Here is a 21501-nt window from a genome sequence, read left to right as displayed (position 1 = left end):
AATGTGAATTGACCTCATCATAAATCACAACTCTCTGACACCTACAGGAAACTCGTAAGAAATAAAAGCAGCTGGGGAGAAAGAACTGGAACGTCAATACTGAATGAGAGAATGCCCCTGACAGACCATGAAAGAGAACTCTCAAATGGATAATAAATATATAGTGGTAGATGTAATTATTTCATCTTTTAAAATAAGATTTTAAAAATCTCTTTAAGTACTTGTTTGCATTTTAAGGTAATACTCAACTTGGTTACTATGATTGCTGAACTCTTCAAAAGGGTGATCTGATTATGTTTGACTATTCTCCCAAGGGACCAAAAAGGGAAGTTCTCAGCTTTTTATAGTATGAGGCCTCTAGAGGTTTTCACTTGGGGGATTTAAAAACAAGTTTCCTGTCTCTATATGAAAAAAAAAAAAAAAAGACTAGAAAGGCTCATAGGGAGATGATGATGGTTGGGAATGATGGCTAGTTCTTAAAAAAAAACTTCTTATAATTTACAGCTTAAAAATAAAAACATTTAAAAGAAAGGGAACAGATTCATCAGCCTCTGACCTGGAATAGAATGGGAAGACCAGAGAAGGTAGCCTTGTCAGAGGAGAAAGGCAGAGGAATTTCCTCCGATCTTGTTGGGGTTGCTGGTTAGTGATTAATGAGACCAGCCTCACTGCTTCTCTTAGAGTCGTGACTAGTGTTGAAATCAAAAAAGAAGAAAAGAGAACTTATCCCAACTCGACACATCTTCACATTTTTCTTTTCTTTTTTTAATTAACAAAGGGTCTCTGAGCAATCAGAAGAATCCTTTATTTAGAAATTGAAATCCCCAGCCCCCCCCCCCCCCATTTACCTGTTCAGGAAGAAATAAAATGGAACCAAACATCTACATTCCCAGGAATCATTTCAAAACATTAGTACTGTGCATGGAGGCAAATGAAATCCGATCTCCCCATAATGTTGGAAGAGTCCAACTCAAAGCCAGATACCGGGTTTGGATTTCTGCGTTCTCACATAGTAATACTCCAAGAAGGTCCATCTACTCTAGATTAGCCATCTAGAAAATCAGATCCTTTGCAGATCCTACCCAAATGGTAGACTAGCTGACTTTTCCATAATACTGGAAAACAGTTGCATCTAGTCTCTGGATCAAGGGTGACCCCAGCTCCAACTGGACTTCCTGAGTTGTTAATTTATCCAGTCATCCATCCATTCGACAATCATATATTGATCATATACTATGTATGGGCCACACACTATGATGGATTCTGCAAGCACAAAGATACACAGTCCCTTGCTTGTAGGAAAACCTGTGGTTTCAACAATGTTAGGAGAGGGGCTGCAGAAGTACTATGAATGCTCAAAGGGGAGAGTAACTCAGGCTGGCAAGGGATGGGACCAACAGAGGAGAAGGGTAAGAAAAGTGTTGGATGGAAGAGGCTTTTGGTTGAGCCTTAAAAAGGCCAGTAGAAGTTGGCCACTTTGATCAGGTAAACAGAGGACTAACCATGCACTGAAGGTGCTGAGGCAGATGGTTTGGAACTACACACCATTAAGAATGGCTAGAGGGGCACTTGGGTGGCCCAGTTGGTTAAGTGTCCGACTTCAGCTCAGGTCATGATCTCACAGTTTGTGAGCTTGAGCCCCGTGTCGGGCTCTATGCTGACAGCTCAGAGCCTGGAGCCTGCTTCCGATTCTGTGTCTCCCTCTCTCTCTCTCTCTCTGCCCCTCCCCTGCTCAAGTGCGCTCGCTTGCGCGCTCTCTCTCTCTCTCTCTCTCTCTCAAAAATAACATTAAAAAGAAAAAAAAATGGCTAGAGCCTGGTGTCTGGGATTATGGTGGGGGCTCAAGGCCAAAAGTAGGCAGACCATGAGGTCTGGTGTGCCATGCTGAGGGCTTGGGTTCTATCTTGATGCCATGGCAAACTATTACAGGACAAGCAGTGGAGCCATGGGATTCGATTCACGTTTGCTTAACCCCCCAAATAATGGAAAGTTTATAAGACATTATGCTTATTTGGACTTTGTCTTTTCTTTTCCTTTTTTAATTTTTTTGAGAAAGAGAGCAACAGAGTGCAGGCTGGGGAGGGCAGAGAGAGCAATCTGAAGCAATCTCCAGTCTCTGAGCTATCAGCACAGAGCCTGACATGGGACTCGAACCCACGAACCGTGAGATCATGACCTGAGCCGAAGTTGGACACTTAACTGACTGAGCCACCCAGGTGCCCCTAGACTTTGTTTTTTCAAATGATGAAGGTGATGTCAGAAATAGAAAGTCAGGGGTGCCTCGTTGGCTCAGTCAGTAGAGGCATGCTGCCCTTCATCTCTGGGTCCTGAGTTCAAGGACCACATTGGATGTAGAGATTACTTTTAAAAATAGAAAATAAAATATGACCTCCCAGAATATTTAAAAAAAAATGAAAGAAAAAAATAGAAAATCAGTGTTTTTCAGGCCAGTATATAATCAGTTAGTGATGTACGGTTGTTTCAGCTAACTAAACGCCAGGCTCAGTCTTGCATTTGGTACCTATTTACTGAATGAATAAATGGGAAAACTAAAGGCTAAAAAGCCTTTGTATAGGATCGTAGCTTTCACAGTGAAGCTGTACCTGATTTTTGTCAAGTTCATATGAGGATTTACAAAGGAGTCTGGTCGCCTCAGGAAGCACTCAGTCCATCAAGGCAGCAGTTACTGGCTGTGGTGCCGGCTGCTGCCCTTGCCTGGTCTCCCAGCCGAGGGTGAGCAGAGCCTGTGCTGGCCGGTTCCTGGCTCCTGATGTCAGGTAGGCTTGTGTTCCAGCAGGTTACCGGGCTACCACTTTGCCTATGCCTGTGTTTTAGTGCATCCTTAAAGGGCCTCCTCTGTTCACCTTGCTTAACACTGCCCCACTTCCCTTCCACACGACAAGTATTTAGGTCCTTTGTTGTCCATTTTTCTCGATTCACGTCCAGCTTAGCCCTTCTAGAATTCAAAGCATTATTTCAGCTCTGGAATCACGTCTGTCCACCTGTAAATGCTATTTGAGATAGCAGTTATAATGAGATGATCCAGGGGAAAAATTCCAAGAGACAGTCTTTGCTAGTGATGTCTTACTATGGTATTATTTTTTATTACAATGTTTTCAGTGCATTTTAATGTTTTCAGTGATTTATTGGCTGTCCACTGTCGATCAATAGCTTCCCTGAATGTGTAGGACACCTTCTGTGCTATAAAAACAAAACTGTAGAACATGTTTAGTAGATAATTTGGATTGAGAAAATACACAGAAGAACAGTATTAACAGAGGTTTATGTATATTTTGTGCCATGTGAGTAGTGTTAAAGCAATATTTTTAGGGATGCCTGGGTGACTCAGTTGGTTAAGTGTCCAACTCTTGGTTTTGACTCAGGTCACGATCTCACGGTTCCTGAGTTCAAGCCCTGCTTAGTATTCTCTCTCCCTCTCTCTCTGCCCCTCCCTTACTTGATCTCTCTCTCAAAATAAATAAAAATAAACTTAATTAAAAAAAAAAAAAAACAAAGTTTTTAAACTTTCTTCACCTCTGGGTCAGCACCACGAAATCTTAGGGTTCTGGGAGCCCCTGTCTGGAAAAAAACAAAACCACTGTTTTTCAGCACTAAGAATGATGAACATTCAGTAGAGGGAAATATCATTTCGGGTGGGTAGGTCACAGAGGGTATATCAGAGGAGAGGCTAAACTCTACTACAGAAATTTTTTAAACCCCAAATCTCAGTGGGTTATAACAGCAAAATAAAGGTTTGTATCTTACTCACATGTTTTTCAGCAATCAGTTGGGACTTGGTTCCCTGTTGTCTTCCCTCCAGGACCTAAGCTGACAGCAGCCTCTATCAAAACATTGCCTGTCTTGTGATGGAGGGAAATGATCTAGCAAACCATGCCTTGGCTCTAACAGCTTTTTCCCAGAAATAACACGTGTCTTTTCTACTCACATTTCATTGGCCAGAACAAGTCATGTGACCACACCTGAGTTCAACAAGGCACTGAATGTTGGGCCAACAGTAATACAGAGGTCTCTGCTAAAAAGTGACCTTAATACTGGTGGATTGCCATGATTTACCATAGTAGACACAATAGAGGAGAAGAAGGATCTAACTGCTCAGTCAATGCTGACAGCATTGTTGAGAAAACAAAACTCTTCCATGTGAAACCCTTAGAAAACTAACTGAAAGGGAGAATTTTGTTTTGTTAACCTATAATTGAGCAGAATATTTTTCAGTGCCAAAGCATGTAGCGTCACTTTTGTAAAGTCTATTTATTTATTTTGAGAGAGAATGGGAGCATGAGGAGGGGAGGGGCAGAGACAGAGAATCCCAAGCAGGCTCCATGCTGTCGGTGCAGAGCCTGACATGGGGCTCAAACCCATGAACGGTGAGATCATGACCTAAGCTGAAATCAGGAGTTGGACAGACACTTAATGGACTGAGCCTCCTAGGTGTTCCTTGTAGTGTCATTTTATAGAACTATTGTAAAGGGGAAATCAGGGTGGATCAAAGTAATCTGGGGAAACTTCTCAGAATTAGGTTTTTGTGGAATGCATAGGATTTGTAAAGGCTGAAAATCCAGGGATGCATTTTAGGTCAAAGTTGACAGAAGTAAAGATGAGGCTGAGCCTAGGGTAGGGAAAGGAGCCTGATCCCATGAGGAGCATCTGTGAGCAGGTAGTGAGAAATATGAGTGCAGGGTGGGTGACGGAAGACCCTGAAAGCCTGGGGGAGGAATTTGGATCTGATGTGCCAGTATTTACTAAAAGTAGTCCTGGAGAGGCACCAATATCTTGTGAAATGCTGCAGTAAGATATTTATTGAACACCTGCTATGCACCAGGCACTGTTCGCTACGAATAGAGCAGTGAACAAAACAGGCAAACCAAACAAAATAGTAAACACACAGGGAGTGCATTTGTATGTTGCATTCTAGTTGAGACAGACATTATGCAAGTAAATGATTCAATTTACAATCTTAAAGAATGAAAAATGCATGAAAAAAGATACACAGGATTGGAGAATGATCAAGCTATCCAGGGCAGTGTGGTAGTATTAGTACATCAGGGGGATGAGATGGGGAGGATGACAAGACACCGGTGAAGACTGATAAAGTGAGGGAGTCCTAGGTGATAGCCAGCATCCACAGGCCCAGCATCCAACAGCAGGATTGGCACACTCAACTGATGAAAACCTGATCCAGGCCTAGTACATCCGTGTACAAGATACTAGGAATACTGGGTCCAAAGAAGGTGGCCATTGGGATCTGCTCATGTATCAGTTGGAAAAGCGCTCAGTGGATGTGGTGCCTAGATCCAAAGCATGCAGGTGTGACACCCGTGCAGAAGCCCTAATGACCTCTGAGTCCCACAGCCTCCTCTGGGCCCACGCTCTCACAACAGGTAGCCCCGCTTGGGACCCCACACCAAGATCACTGTACAGTGGGAAACTCTGGTGCAGCAGACGTTGGTGTCCAAAAACTGCCTAGGAGTGCTGGGATGCCTCCTGTGTCCCCTTCATCCCCCTATTAACCTGAGCCACAGGACCCATGGCCCTTAATGGAATTTGGAATTGCCCCATCATTGCTTCCAGGCAGAACATAGCACTGGCTCTTACCACAGTAACAGCAGGATCCCTGGGACACCCGATTCCTTTCCAAACCCCTGAGCCCCTTCTCAACAAGTTCCTCTGTTCATAAACAAGATCAGCTTCGTGGGGATCAAGTGGCTGACTTGGGGGGGTCATCGCATCTGTTCGAGTATGGGTTCTTGGCTTTGCATGTACAGAAACAGACTGGGTGTTCATGGTGGCTGGCCAGAACCCCTCACTTCAGTACAGAAGCCACGGTAAATGCTGGCTGATTTGCCATAACGGAGGGCGTGTGCATGAATTTTGGGTTCCAGGTATAGAGCAAATGAGTTTTGCCCATGTGTTTATTTCTGTTGCTGTTCCATCCTCCCTACTTTTTAAGCCTTATCTTTGTAGATTAGAAGCCAAACATTTCAGGAAAAGCACCTAACAGCCAGGTCCCCTGAGGTATATCCACCCCAGATTCCACACTTTGGGGCAAAGTCTCTAAGGCTTGCCTATAATCCTTAAATAGCAGTTTGCAAACCAGTTTGGGGTTTGCATACCAAAGGGAGCAAACAGGAGCTTTAACTTCTCAAACCATCTTCATAGTACCCTCAACCTCTGCCTTCTGTTTCCAATTCTCCAGAGGGAGAAGGAAAAAAATCTCAACACCAGAAATGGTGCATAGAGAAATCTTGGGACACCAGTTTGCATTTCTTTCGTTTTTCTTTTTGTCATTTTGTCTTTTTTTGTTGTTTGTTTGTTTGTTTTAGTTAACATACTGTGCAATATTGGTTTCAGGAATAGAATTCAGTGATTTATCATTTACATACAACACCCAGTGCTCATCCCCCCACACCTCCTTCCATCAACCCTCAGTTTGTTCTCTATCATTGAGTCTCTTGCAGTTTGTATCCCTCTCTCCTCTTCCCCCACTCCCCTTTCCATATGTTCATCTGTTTTGTTTCTTAAGTTCCACATGTTAGTGAAATCATATGGTATTTGGCTTTCTCTCATTGGCTCATTTCACTTAGCATAATACATTCTAGCTCCATCTATGTCATTGCAAATGGTAAGATTTCATTCTTTTTGGTGGCTGAGTAATATTCTATTGTGTATATGTGTGTATGTACATACTCAAATACACCACATCTTCTTTGTCCGTTCATCACTTGGTGGAAATCTGGGCTGTCTCCATAGTTTGGCTATTGCTGATAATGCTGATATAAACATCAGGGTGTATGTACCCCTTCGAATCGTATTTTTGTATTCTTTGGGTAAATACCTAGTAGTGCAATTGCTGGATAACAGCGTAGTTCTATGTTCATTCTTTTGAGGAATCTCCATATTCTCTGTTTTTGCCTTTGATTTTTCATCTTGTCGGTAGCTAGAGCAGTGCAGAAAAGTGACTGGGAACAAAGCATGTGGATGGACTACCCAGCTCTGTCTCTTGTTACAGCAGTTCTTTTTTTTTTTTTTTTTCTTTTTGAGTTTATTTATTTTGAGAAAGAGAGGGAAGGAGAATCCCAATGAGGCCCCAATATGTCATCAAGGAGCCCAACACAGGACTCAATCTCATGATCCGTGAGGTCATGAGCTGAGCCGAAATCAACAGTTGGACGCTTAATGGACTGAGCCACCCTGGCACCCCGTCACAGAAGTTCTTAAATTTCAGTATGCATGAGAATCCCCTGGCTTCTTACTAAAACACAGACTACTGGTCCTCATTCTCAGCTTCTGATTCAGTATATCTGGGGTGGAGCCCAAGAAAGTGCATATTTAACTAGTTCCCAGGTGACGCTGATGCTGCTGGTCCTGCGGCCACACTCGGAGAATGGCGGCCTTCTGAGGTTACCTAAGATTGTGTCCACTTGGGTAAAAGGCTAATCCTACTAGTAGATACCACTTACAGTTGTCGGGGGTGTTAAGTGAATATGCACAAAATGCTTTGAGCTATGAACACTATGCAAGCATAGCCAGTCTGGAAATTTTTGCCCATGCTTTTTGTCCCTGTTTTATTTGCTCTGGTTTGTATGTGTTTTGTTTTCGTAATGAGTCACTTAGCAGGAACCTCTTTTCCTCTACTTCGAAGTCAGAGGACATGTGAACTTTGGAGGCCAAATGTTCAACTTGATTTAAGTAACGTGCTGTTTTCACCTTGTCCATTATTGAATGCAGGGCTTCGTAGCTGCGTGTCAAGCTGTGTGTGTGTGCGGGTAGTGGGAAGGTGCACAAGTGAAATGGAAGGTTTGGTGTCAGATCTTTGACTCATACTTAGGGAAGGAGGAAGGAATTCATCAGCCTTACAACAGCCTTGCCCACTGAGCTGTTATTCCCACTTCTATATGCGGACGCTCTATCAGGCAAGCTCCCTCAAGCTCTGACTTGGGTTCAGAGGGTAATTGTAGGGATACACAGAGCAATGCAGAGTCTGGGAAACCAGCAGCTGATTCATCCCTCTGGATACCAGAGCTACGTGGATCATACAGTACATACAAACAAGCCTCATGAAAAACCGGAATGTGGCTCATCATTACAGCCACTCTGCTCCAGTGGCCAGGCCACCCAGGCAGAGTCTGCTTCTCTCTGGGCACGTTCCACTGAGAAGCTCTGAGCAGAGTCAGACAGGATAGCCTTCAAATCGGGTGTCTTATCTTGGCTCAGTTGGTCATCCCAGGTGGCAGCCTGGGTCTTGCCCGAGGTGTAAACCATAGCAACACAACATTGAAAGAATTGCCTGGGAACGTTTCCCACGGGGGAGGTTGGCTCTGGCCTATCTAGAACTTTCAGGGAGATTAAGGCAGCCTGGAGTCCTCAGAAGAATACAGATTTTGGAATCAGACCTGGGTTAGAACCCTGCCACTTGAATCAGTTTCCTTAACAGTAAGTTGTAGGTACCACCCACCACATGAAAGTGTTGTGAAGCTCAGGTAACAAAGTGCTTAGGGGGTCTGATGCATAGGAGAAAAAAAATATTTGATTTCATCACCCTATCACTCAAACCCTTATCACTCATGGTGTGCCATTGTCAACTCTTGTAGACTCATATGTTAATTTAAGGCTTTTTTTTTTTTTTTTTTTTTTTTTTTTTTTTAAGGCTTTATATGCTATGGAACTATTTCCTTCCATGGTACCTTTTTTTTTTTTTTTTGGAGAGTGTACCACATGAGCAAGGTGGGGGGAGGGGCAGAGGGAGTGAGAAAGGGGATCCCAAGTAGGCTCCATGCATAGCTTGGAGCCTGACCTGGGGTTCAATCCCACAACCCTGGGATCCTGACCTGAGCTGAAATCTAGAGTCAGACACTCCACCGACTGAGCCATCCAGGTGCCCCTCCATGGTACTTTTTAAATGAAAATCTGTTTTACATGGTTGTAGTTTATATAATTTTGTATTCTTATTTCTTTCACATGATATAATAGTTTTGTTATAAATTCTGTATGTAATTTTAGTGGATTTACATAAAAATACTTACTGAAGTGGCTCAGTCAGTTAAGCGTCCGACTTCGGCTCAGGTCATGATCTCGCAGTTTGTGCGTTCAAGCCCCACATCAGGCTCTGTGCTGACAGCTCAGAGCCTGGAGCCTGCTTTGGATTCTGTGTCTCCCTCACTTTCTGCCCCTCCCCTGCTTGTGCGCGCGCTCGCTCTCTCTCTCTCTCTCTCTCTCTCAAAAATAAATAAACATTAATTTTTTAAAAAAAACTTAATTTTGAACATCTAACAAGAGTATTGGTTGAATAAATGGTAATGTATTCATATGGTAAGATATTAAGCAGCCATTTAAAAAGGAGTATATGTGTTAACATAGAAGCATGTTCATGATTATATGTAAAATGAAATGGTTTTACCTAAAGATCAGGTGGCTTCCAGATCTATCTGGACATTCACTATCTCAGTCTCAACAAGCTTTCACATTTTAATGGGCCTCAGAATCACCAAGGGAGACTATTAAATGCAGATTTGGGGCTTTACCCCTAGAGTTTGATTTAGCAGATGGGGCTCAGGGGTTGACATTTTTACAAGGATCCACGTGATTCTGATGTGGGTATGACACTCCTCCCATCTCTACCTGTTGAAGCTGTACTTAGCTTTCCAAACTTCTCCATCTGCTTTCCCCTGAACACCTGAAGTACTTCTTGGCATTTATTATCTGTTTTCTTGTCTTTGGATCTTTGTGAATCCTTCTAAATTGTAAAATTTTTCCTGATCTTCCGAGCAAACCCAGTGAGACACCTATGTCACACCCCCGGGATTTGTGTCAAGCTCCCAGTTCCTGAATATAATATAGATCATGAAATATTTGAAGTCCAAGTTTCGCTTACTCTGTAGTGAGGAGAAAGGCACCAAGCATTTCAGAACTCTTCACATCTGGCATTAGAAAGAATTTGGGGGAATAGGGTAGCCTTTCCAACCTCGATAAGAAAAAAAAATCTTGTTTAAATTACCCTTATCTTGGCAGTCATACTGTGAAAAGTAGTTTGTTCTCTGTGCATTTACTCTGGTCTAAGCCAGAGGTGGCCAGTGCATGTGGAGAGGGGGTTAAAACCCTTCAAGAAGCTTGTCATTCCAAAAGCATTGCATGAATATCTTCCAGGATCATTGGTTGGTTTTCATTCTCAAACGTGGTGCCACTGAGGTTATTCGAGGTAAATTTCTCATCTTGCAGTTCACTTAGGAGCCATTCATGCTAAAATGGAGATTGAGTTACCCACAAAGTATTTGTTCACTTAGGTTTTTATTGGTTTGATTTCCGTCCTTCCTTAAGCCAATTAGTATTGGCTATCCATGTCAAGTCTGGTTTTGTTGTCTTTCCCTAGCCTTACGTAACAAGCCAGCTGTTGCAAATCGGTTGTGATAGTGTTATCACAATTGGTAAATATTAGGTTGAGATTATTGAATTTTCCCCCTTGCCTAGGAGGGGACCAGGTCATATTCTGTACAAATCTGATTATTCTAGCTTTAAAGGCATTAATAGCCAGGGAAAAGAATTCTCCAGAAGGAACCCTCAAGAACCAGGGTTACTAGCTCACTCAGAAAGTTTTTCCTTACTCACATGAAAATATTAACTTTGTAGAAGTGGAACTCCAGATGCCCTAAGAATTCATACCAGGGAATAGAAGCTTCTGAGGTTAATGAAATGGTTCTGATGAGAAATCACTGGCTGGCTTATACTTGCCACATGGCAAACTTGGAATCATTCTTCAAAACCCTGTTCAGAAGTCATCTATAAACCCCTAGATCTGTAAAGTTTTTCATGATCACCTCCTTGGGGAAAATTAACCATTCCTTTTATTCTACAGGCACAACGGTACCTACATACACTTCTGTGGCCATATGCATTACAGTCTAGTGTAATGATGTGTTTACGCATCACTAGTCTCCACTTAGATCAGAAATTCACTGGGTGTCGAGAGTATAACTTACCTGTACAGTCTGTTCACCTGCCTAAATGGCTGGATACGGTACTACTAAATGAATGAATGTATGAATGAATGAGGATTCTGCACTAAACAGGTGGCATCAGTCAGATACATGGCATTTTGTGGGTGTTTTCTGAGAAATCCTGCAGTTACTGAATTTAAAGCATCATTCTGGCATGAAAAATTTCCTTACAAAATTGTTATAATAAATTATGAATGCTGGAAAAGACAGGCTGAGTATCTGTTTCTCCCTGGATTCCTCATGCCAACGGAGTGTTCCTCAGCCTGTGGGACCCCTGATTTAAGGACTAGATCTGAAATTCCACAGAAACCTTCACATTAGCCCAGGAGCTGCTGTTAAATTCCTTCTCTGGGCTCGTGAATTCTACAGAAGGCTCAGATATCACGGACATTTGAACTTTGTGTCTATGTGATAGCTTTCGAATATACTCCTCAATTTCTAATTTTAAAGTCTTTGTATTTAAAAGAGCCTGATGACTAAAAGAGATGATTTTAGTCATCTCTTCATCATCTCATCATCAGTTATCATGATGACTGAAAGAGACCTCTTCATTTTACTGATTAGGAAACCAAGCCTCCAGGGAGACGGGCAGTTTTCGTTATTAGAAGGCTCACTGGAATTGAAGTCAAATAGGTCAGGTCTTGGCTCTGGGGCTCAAATCACAGCTTCTCACTGGCTGTGTGATCAGAAGCAGCTTACTTTAATGTTTGGAAGATCAGTTTTCTCACTTGTAAAGTTTGGTTCACGATCCGTCTCAGTGGGTCACGTAAGGGATTACTGAGATAGTGCGTAGCGGGATCCCAGCCATGATGTCTGCACAGAGCAGATCCTCATTGATCTTTAATCTCTGCCCTTCCTTGCCGGAATCCAGCTCCTCAAGCAGGGTTAGGATTTAGAAGTTTTCCTTGAGGCATCATTAGGATACATTGTTCCCAGTTTACTTGGCAAGACTCAAGCACATAAAGGGCACTCCTTGCCAAGGAGCTGTGTTACATCAGGGTTTGAATACAAGATTCAAGATTTCTTACTTTAAAAACAATATCCCCAAAATAAGTAAATAAATACATACGTACATACATACGTACAATCTCCTTTCTGAGTTCCACGTTTTATTGCTTGTTGCTTTTTTCACTTGTACTGAGAATTAAGGCACCCTCCCAGTCAACCATTGACTGTAATTTAAGTTTGTATAATTATGAAAATTAGCAAGATCCTTTCTGAAAAGCACTAGGGACTCAGAGCAAAGCGTATAAACGTTTTGGAAAAATACGACCTGTGTAACCTAATCAGTTTTCGATTTTTAAACAATCGCGTTCTAAAACAAGAAGTTAAATATCTGTGCTAAATTGAAGGAATCTGGGCTGGTAGAGAACTAAGCATTTTAAGCACGGAGGTGTCAGTCCTATGTGCTCTGGGCATCACAAGACATGAGTCAGGTGGGAGAAGCCGCAGTTTGCTGTCTTCTCATTCTCCCAGAGTTCATTTGTTATTTTCAAACACAACTTATTTTTCTACCTTTCTCTTCCCTGTAAAGGCAGAAACCTGTGGGTTCTTGTTGTGGGGCGCTTCCCAAAGGAGCATAGGATTGGGATTCCAGAGTTCAAATACGTGGCCAACATGCATGGAGATGAGGTACGTATGTGGCTCAAATATCTGGAAAGTTGCCAGAGGAGCTTCCCCTCGGGTCTCTTGAGTTCCATGTAAATGCTAAGGAAGCAACATAAATTACACCAACGAGTCTGGAAAGGTCTTCCCACAAGGCCTTCTGAGAGAACATAAGGAACCAGGGTCCGACAGCCACCACCACCAGTGCCCTGGGAGGGTACCTGGAGTCAGCTCTGTGCTGGGACTGGAAGAATAGCAGAGTCCAAGTTCTGCACTGCCAGCTGGGTCCCTGAGACCCTTCGTGGGGTGACTTCTCCCGCCTCCTGACGGGCAGCAAGGTGATGAGCTAAGGAGCTGTATTGTATTTGAACTCAAAACAATCAGAAGACCCCAAATAGCTAATCTAAATTCCTAATATCTATTTTTCTGGAAGCTTTTGTCACCTTCTTTTAATCTTCTACTCAGTGTTTTCAATCCTGAAGTTTAGACCATCAAGCTTAGGGTTCTCCCATTCAACAAATGCTCTTAAATTTTATAATCATGCATTGCTTCTTCTCCAACTTATCAGGGATAAACTCTACTTTTGGTTTTGTTTGATGTCATGTCATTTATTTTGTTTCGCAATTACCCCTACTTGCCAGTCATTCCTGCCAGGCGTTTGAGGGTGCGCATCTCCATTTCTTCCCTCCCTCCCTCCCTCAGACTATTTTAAGAACATGGCAACTGCAGTATTTTCTGTTCACCAGGCTCCCACACGCTCGGCCAGTCAAGTGGAGGGGAAAGATAGTTCCCAGTCATCACAGTCAAGAAAATTTACATAGGAATATGGGTAACACCCTATAAAACATAATTTAACTTTAAGGAACGTCAAAGTAAATGCATAGGGCAGTAAGTACAACCTAGTGACTTGTTAAAACGCTTGGGAATTTGCAGTAGTGTGGGTGGCAGGCTCTAATCAGATGCTGGGCTCCCTGTCCTGACTTAACCACCCCCCCCCACCCCGCCCCGACCCCAAGCTCCTTGGGAGCAGGACCCACCTCTCCTGACACACAGAGCCTGCCCTTTTCCGGGCATGCTGCCCGACCTGTCCTGCTGGGAAAAGGTACTTTGCAGCTGGAGCCCAGATGCAAACAAATACTTGCCCCTAAGGAAGGGGTTGGCCTTTGGACCCGATTTGTGAGTAGATGCAAGGTCAGTCCCCTCGTGACTCTTCTGAGTGATCGGGCTGTGCCTATCAAAGACTCGATGTCGCCGGGAATCTGACCGATACTGTAATAAAACAACTGTTCACTGCAGACCCCAGCCCAGACTTCCCTCTTGTCATCTGGTCTACTGATCAAGATCCCATGGAATCCGTTTTTAGTAAGAGACATACAGCATTCATGAGGTTCAGTAGTTTCTTTATTGAATTCTTGGGACTTCAGAGGTTGCAGCGTGCTGCTCAGAAATAGTCCTCTGAGCTGAAGCTTTCAAAGAGAAGCCAGAGTCCTTTCCCTCACTTTCCTCCGAATTTGCTTATTCCTAACATGCACTTTCCCAAATTTCTGGCATTTGCTAATATATCCCGTCAAATCAGGGCTCTCTGACTCACTCACTCTGATTCTTTGAAGAATGCTAAGGACTGGGGCGCCTGGGTGGCTCAGTCGGTTGGGCGTCCAACTTCGGCTCAGGTCACGATCTCGCGGTATGTGGGTTCGAGCCCCGCGTCGGGCTCTGTGCTGACTGCTCAGAGCCCAGAGCCTGTTTCGGATTCTGTGTCTCCCTCTCTCTCTGACCCTCCCCCGTTCATGCTCTGTCTCTCTCTGTCTCAAAAAATAAATAAACGTTAAAAAAAAAAAGAATGCTAAGGACTGAGACCAAGAAGGGGAAAGGGCCCAGTGTGTTTGGGGACAGGGACCTGAGGCCCTGTTATCCCCCACATGTCCCGGCTGGTAGCAGTGTCAGGGCAGTGTGGGCCACTGAGGAACTTGTCCTGAAGGTGAGATCTTGTGCCTTGTCCCCTCCTGGTGCATCAGGAGCTGGGGACAGGGATGGCTTCACACAGGAGCTGAGGAGTCTGTGTGAGTAGAGGGTCCAACCACCTTACTCAGCCTTCTTCCTTTCTCAGATCTTTTGGAATTGAAAGAGCATTTTCCAGGACCCACTGTTAAAAAGCAACATGGCTGGGGTGCCTGGGTGGCTCAGTCAGTTAAGCGTCCTACTTTGGCTCAGGTCATGATCTTGTAGTTGATGAGTTTGAGCCCCGTGTCAGGCTCTGTGCTGACAGCTCGGAGCCTGGAGCCTGCTTCAGATTCTATGTCTCTCTGTCTCTCTCTGTCTCTGTCTCTGTCTCTCTCTTCCCCTCCCCCACTCATGCTGTCTCTCTCTCTCAAGAATGAATAAAACATTTTTTAAAATGTTTTTTAAAATAACAAAAATAAAAAATAAATAAAAAGCTACATGGCTAACATTTGAGGGCAATGGTTCTCATCTTTAGATGGATTCCTCGCTATTCTGCCACAAATTTTGAGTGCTGACCTCAGGGTGTATGGATCTTCTGTAAGAGTCTGTGGGCCTCATGTGGAGAAACCCACAGGAGATATACATGCACTCAGTGGCATGGTGGGCACAATTGACCACACTATTTTTAAAATGTTTCTTCCTGGGTCGCCTGGGTGCCCAGGTCAGTCAGTTAAGCATCTGACTCTTGATTTCGGCTCAGGTCGTGATCTCAAGATTCATGGGATGGAGTCCCGAGTCAGGCTTTGTGCTGGCAGTGGGAGAGTCTGCTTGGAATTCTCTCTTCCTCCCTCTCTCTCTTTCTGTCTCTGTCCCTCCCCCGCTTGAGCACACACTCTCTCAAAAAAAAAAAAATTTAAAAAATAAATGTTTCTTTTCTTTCCTGGACCCAACCCCACAGAGGTGTGGGTGTTTTCCTACACTTATACGATGGCTTGATGGTAGTCAGCATCAGCAGCATCCAGGAGACCCAGTCCTGCCGAGCATACCTGCTGTTTTCCCCCCATGAATTTTTACTTTACCTCCTTATGCCTTGTCTTAAAATCCAGTCTTTTTAGCGGTGCCTGGGTGGCTCAGTCGGTTGAGTGACCGACTTCGGCTCAGGTTATGATCTCATGGTTCGTGGGTTCAAGCCCTGCGTCGGGCTCTGTGCTGACAGCTCAAAGCCTGGAGCCTGCTTCGGATTCTGTGTCTCCCTCTCTCTCTGCCCCTCTCCTGCTTGTGCTTTGTCTCTCTCTCAAAAATAAACATTAAAAAAAAAAGTCCGGTCTTTTAAAAATTAAAAACAATCTATTATAAAATCAATCATGTACATCTTAGAATATAGGTAAACAAACAAAACACTGTATTTGATCATCCAAAAATTAGTACCGTTAAGTCCTTACTATTATATCCTTCTAGATGTTTATGTGTGCACGTGTGCATTTTTATTAAATGAGCTATGCTAATTTGCTATTTGTAACATTTTTACGTTAATACTAGCTACCTTTCAGGTCAATAAGAGTTTGTCCTGTCTTTAGCATATACCCCAGTTTCTAGTTTCTCAAAATGTCCCCCAGATTGTCCTAAGCAGGATCCTGTCCAGGCTCAAGCATCACCTTTGGTCGGTATATCCCTTGAATCTCTTTTATTCTATCATTTAAAGGATCTTTTCATTTCTAGACTTAATAAAGAGACCCCACCAATTATCTGTCCTACAGAATATTCCACATTCTGGATTGTTTGCTTCCTTTCTTGTTATCATCCAACTTGTGCCTCTAGTCCCTCTGTTTCCTTTCAACTGGAAGCTAAATTTAAAGGTTTGCTGTATTTAGGTGAAACTTTTTGGCTAATATACGTTTTAGGAATTGTGAAAATGGGCTAATTTGGTGCTGAGGGTTTGCAAAAAAGCAGACTTTGGTAGAAAATAACTTAAAACGGCCCCTTTGCAGTCAAATATTATTATAAAAGAAGTGATGTTAAACCTATACTTGTATAATAGTTTTCTTGTCTTCAGTCACCCTGCTGTTGGCTCACATCCTTCTGATGACACTGGCTTACTGTGCCATGTTGATCAGACTGGCAAGTTTCCTTCTGCACAGTGCTTTACGGGCAAATAATAATAATAGCTAACATTAACGAGCATGGGCCACACTAAGTGCTTTGAGCGTTTCTGCAGCAGGCATATTGCTTAGTCCCGGTTACCCAGGAGGGAGCCAGGTTTGTGCCGGTCATACGCTGTCCAAATCCGAGCCTGAGCACCGAGCCTTACCCAGCTGTGGATCTGCCTCCTTCACTCTCTCTGCTGCCTTCTACGTGTTCCATTTTTATTGTTTTCATTTTTATGTATAGATCTGTGATCTGTCACAAATTAATTTTGTTTGGATGGTTACCTGGTTGTTGCAGTGCCATTCAATGAGAAGATTGGGCCTCGTTCATCATGTAGAAGGTGGTGAGCTCTTAGAGTAACCCTGGAATAAATCCAGGTCCTCTCTCTGTCCCTTTCTTTTTTCTACTCCCTGCTTTCCCCTCCTTGATTCCCGTGGAATCACACGGGGTAGCTAACAGAGAGCCCTTTGATCAGCCTTTGTCACACTTGCCTGTGACGAACCTTTGTCACCTGATGTTCGTGCTCTTTTCAGCACAACACCGGAGAAGTGTTTCTGGTTTCTACCTCTCTCATTTTAATAAGACTAGCAGGTGTCTTCTAGTTCATCCGGGCCCTCCGTTTGCACGCACGCTGACCTGTTGCATTATAGAAGCCCCAATTCTAGTTTTGATTTATGCAGGCTCCGAATCGGCCATGCAGACACATCTGAGGTCTAGTGTTTCCCACTGGATGATGCCGGAACACACTGAGTGGGCTCCCTACCGTTCCCTTCCTCCACAAATATTGACATTTGAGAATGGGGTCTCCGTCCCCCTTGCCCTTCCCCTCTCTGCTGTTAACTGGCTTTGTAATGAACTATAACCAATCATCTACAGTCAGAGTTCTACTGAAAACTGGGACCATGCCCTGAAACTGGGACCGTCTCATACCTTCAGCCTACAGGTGGGCACAGAAGAGAAGCCTAAGAAAGTCACTCTCCGTGTTCCTTCCTCAAGGCCTCCTCACACTGTTTTGCACCTGTCTGCTAGCCCATGGTTTTTAAACTTCATAGAAAAAAAAAAAATCTTGGGTAATCTCTACATTGTTAAGACATCTCTGATTCTTCTCTAATGGAAGTATTGAAGTTTGACATGACTATGTACTGAGAAAGTTGAGTGCCAGTGGTTTTAAGCTAATCCAGTAAATAGGCAAAGTACAGGTCATGGGCTGGGTTCACAAGGTTCCTTGACCTCAGGGCCCATGGTCTTAAGTAGTATAGGGGGTAGGTATTCATTATGTTCTTGTTATGCTTAACTGAATCGCCAATTTGGATTCTTTTTTTCCCCCCCTCTAAGCTCCTACTTCTTAAACATCAGTGAATTATTGTTTACTGTGATGGGTTATTAGGGTATAGACTTTTGAAATAGCCACATCACACTTAGAATTTCACGTTTGTGTGGCATTACCTTATAGTTTATTGTATTCTAGATATATAAATTGAAAGCAAAAACACTCCCTGGATAACAATGACCATATTTTTCAACCTAAAAATAAAGGATAATGGATAAATGATTTTCACACACCTTCTAGGCATAGGAGACAGTTTATGAGAGGCCCTTGGGTGGCTCTCAGTCAGTCAAGCGTCCAGCGTTGGCTCAGGTCATGATCTCAGTTTGTGAGTTTAGTCCCACGTGGGGCTCTGTGCTGCCAGCTCAGAGCCTGGAGCCTGCTTCGGATTCTGTGGCTCCCCCCCCGCTTGTGCTTGCTCAGGCTCTCTCGCTCGCGCGCGCCTGCGCTCTCTCTCAAAAATAAGTAAATGTAACAAAAAAAAAAACTTAATAAAAAAATAAAAAAGAGTTTATGGGATATAGTTTGTATCCCTAGATGTTTGTATTTAGGAGGTATTTTAACGGTTTATATGAACACTAAGACATAATATCTGAATTTTGCATGTGCTGGAAAATCTGGAATGTGTAGCCAATGCGCGGTACAGGTTCCAAATATACTAAAACAAACAAAAAAATTAAAGCTTGTCCTTCCAGATGCCATTGGCCAAGCTCTTTTTTCCACCATTATCCCAAATGCTAGCAAGATGTTCTCAGTTAATGCAGCGTGGTTTTGGATCATTAATTTTTTCTTTTTTGGGTTAGACAAAATTAATCTTTACTGCAGGTGAAGTGTCTAATTCCTTTTAAGCATGTATTAAATTTGTCCTGTAATTGTCTTTTTTCTCTTCATCTCTACTTTTGGTGAGTCTGGACTAGGGTGACCAGTTATCCAGAGTCCTTGGCATGATCAGAATTGTTAGCCCTCCCCTCTGTAAAAGTCATTCAGTATTGACAACTGTTCAGGGACACTTGGGTAGCTGAGTCGGTTAAGCAACCAACTCTTGATCTCGGCTCAGGTCATGATCTCAGGGTTTGAGCCTTGCATTGGGCTTCATGCTGACAGTGCGGAGGCTGCTTGAGATATTCATTCTCTCTCTCTCTCTCTCTCTCTCTCTCTCTCTCTCTCTCTCTCTCTCCCCCCCTCCCTCCCTCCCTCCCTCCCTCCCTAACATGTTATTTATATTGCAGACTCTTCCAAAAATTTTCTCTACTGTTAAGAAACATTCTTTAAAGAGCTAGAACACTCATTTTTATCTATCTAGCAAATTCCACCTTGACTGTAAGCTGAAACTGATGGAGAATTTGTTTTTTGCTTTCTGGGTTATTACCCTTTTAACTGGCAGATCAGTGAGTTTCCAGAAGCTGGTGCGTTCATCCAGTCTTTCAGTCTCTTAATGAGGGATTCTCATACAAAGTCTACACCCACAGAAAGGAAGTGAGCATACTAACTGAAAAGCTGATTAAGTTAATAGAGATTGTTTTGACCATGTTCTTTTTTAAAATTTGGACTCCTAAGGTTTCATATTCAAAGACTTAATTTTAAAGAAGGGAGGTTTGGGGCACCTGGGTGGTTCAGTCGGTTAAGCATCCGACTTCGGCTCAGGTCATGATCTCGCAGTCAGTGAGTTCCAGCCCCGCGTCGGGCTCTGTGCTGACAGCTCAGAGCCTGGAGCCTGTTTCAGATTCTGTGTCTCCCTCTCTCTCTGACCCTCCCCCGTTCATGCTCTGTCTCTCTCTGTCTCAAAAATAAATAAACGTTAAAACAAAATTTAAAGAAGGGAGGTTTTGCATGAAACACGAATGAGTGCTTGAAACATTTACATTAAAATTGGGAAGAATTAATTTGAATAATATTTGCCATATATCTGCTGTTACAAAGGCAACAAAATATAGCCCAACAGAAAAAGAGAACTTTAACTCCCTGAAATTTTGTCTGTTTTACCTCAACATTTTAAAATTTTTATTTATTTTTTAAACACATCTTTTTTTTTTTTTTTTTAATGTTTGTTTATTTTTGAGAGACAGAACATGAGCAGGGGAGGGGCAGAGAGAAAGGGAGACACAGAATTCAAAGCACGGTCCAGGCTCTGAGGTGTCAGCACAGAGCCCGACACGAGGCTCGAACCCACTAACTGTGAGATCATGACCTGAGCCAAAGTTGGACGCTCAACTGACTGAGCCACCCAGGTGCCGTCCTCAGCAATTTTTAAATTAACTCTTACTTGGTCCTTTACTGTATCTCCAAGATTTTTATTTATGCTCTGCAGTTAAGGACTTGCGATTTGTTTTGGAATGTGGAGACAAACAGAAGATACTTTGGCTTTACATTTGTTTACTTGAAAGAATCATGATTTTATTGTTTTTGTAAAAAAATAATATAGGTTTTCTTTAAAAAGTGACACTAGAAAAATAAAAGGAATAAAAATCATTCAGAAGTAATCATTAATATGTGTCAGACATTACTCTAGAGATCTATGGATTTCTGTAGTAAGAGAATGAGAAGGTTTAAAGGATACAAAATAAAATGTGTCATTTTCTATGTTACCCTTTAAGAAGTAGGAGATTTCATTTTACTTGAACAGAATAAAACTGAAGTGAAACTAAAATAATTGGTGAACTTGATAAATATTTTCTCAAAACAAGAAATTATAGAGAACAAACTGATGGTTACCAGAGGGGAAGTGGGCAGGGGATATGCTAGGTGGGTGATGGACATTAAGGAGGGCACATGTTGTGATAAGCACTGGGTGTTGTCTGTAAGTGATAAATCACTGAAATCTACTCCAGAAGCCAATTTTACCATATTTGTTAAATAACTAGCATTTAAATTAAAACTTGAAATTATATAATTTTTAGCTCTTGATAGTATCTTACGACCCACTACCATAAAAACTTCCTCTCTCGTCTCCTCTTCCCTAGCCCCCACCCTCTGTTAATTATAAACCTTAACTTTTACATTCTGTTCTGTACCTGTTCTCCCACAGTTGCTCAGTCTAGTTCTATAACTTAATCATAGCTTCTTTACTCTTTGTTTTCATTTGCTTTAGGTTGGATGGATGTCTTTGCCAGCTCATGTCTTGAGTTTTGTCACGCTTGAGAATGTACAGTTGAGATAGTTGAGGGAAAGTCACAGCTTGAACTACATGAGGATTCTGATATGGCTCCCCCTGTACTTGGGACTCAGATGGGCCTTGAGTTCTTCCTGATTCATCCCTCTAACTGAACCATCCAACAGCCCCGACCAATGTTTAGAAATTTCAGGAGCTACAAGTGATTCCTGGTCACTTCCTCCTCCGTCTCCTTAACCTTCTCCTCTTCCCCAACCCATTGGCTGAATGTTCCTTAAATCACCACACTTTCCACATGTAAAGCAACTTTTCACAAATAAGAGTCACCAGCCCCTCCTCCGCTGGCTTTGGGTAGCTGGGGAAGT

At 42.8% G+C, this 21501-nt stretch overlaps 1 protein-coding gene across 2 annotated transcripts in view; it reads left to right on the top strand.

Moving 5' to 3' along the window:
* CPM (carboxypeptidase M) overlaps positions 1-21501 on the top strand; it is an 84929-nt gene that overhangs the window by 39024 nt on the left and 24404 nt on the right. For both annotated transcript variants that reach the window (XM_042992723.1, XM_042992721.1), the window contains exon 3: positions 12544-12641. In XM_042992723.1, the coding sequence (XP_042848657.1) occupies positions 12544-12641 (98 nt within the window). The remainder of the gene's footprint in view (positions 1-12543; positions 12642-21501) is intronic.

Source organism: Panthera tigris, chromosome B4 (genome assembly GCF_018350195.1).
Source record: "Panthera tigris isolate Pti1 chromosome B4, P.tigris_Pti1_mat1.1, whole genome shotgun sequence".
In the NCBI taxonomy this organism is placed as follows: domain Eukaryota; kingdom Metazoa; phylum Chordata; class Mammalia; order Carnivora; family Felidae; genus Panthera; species Panthera tigris.
Note: the sequence above shows the minus strand (reverse complement) of the source record. Positions and strands in the feature narration are given on the sequence as shown.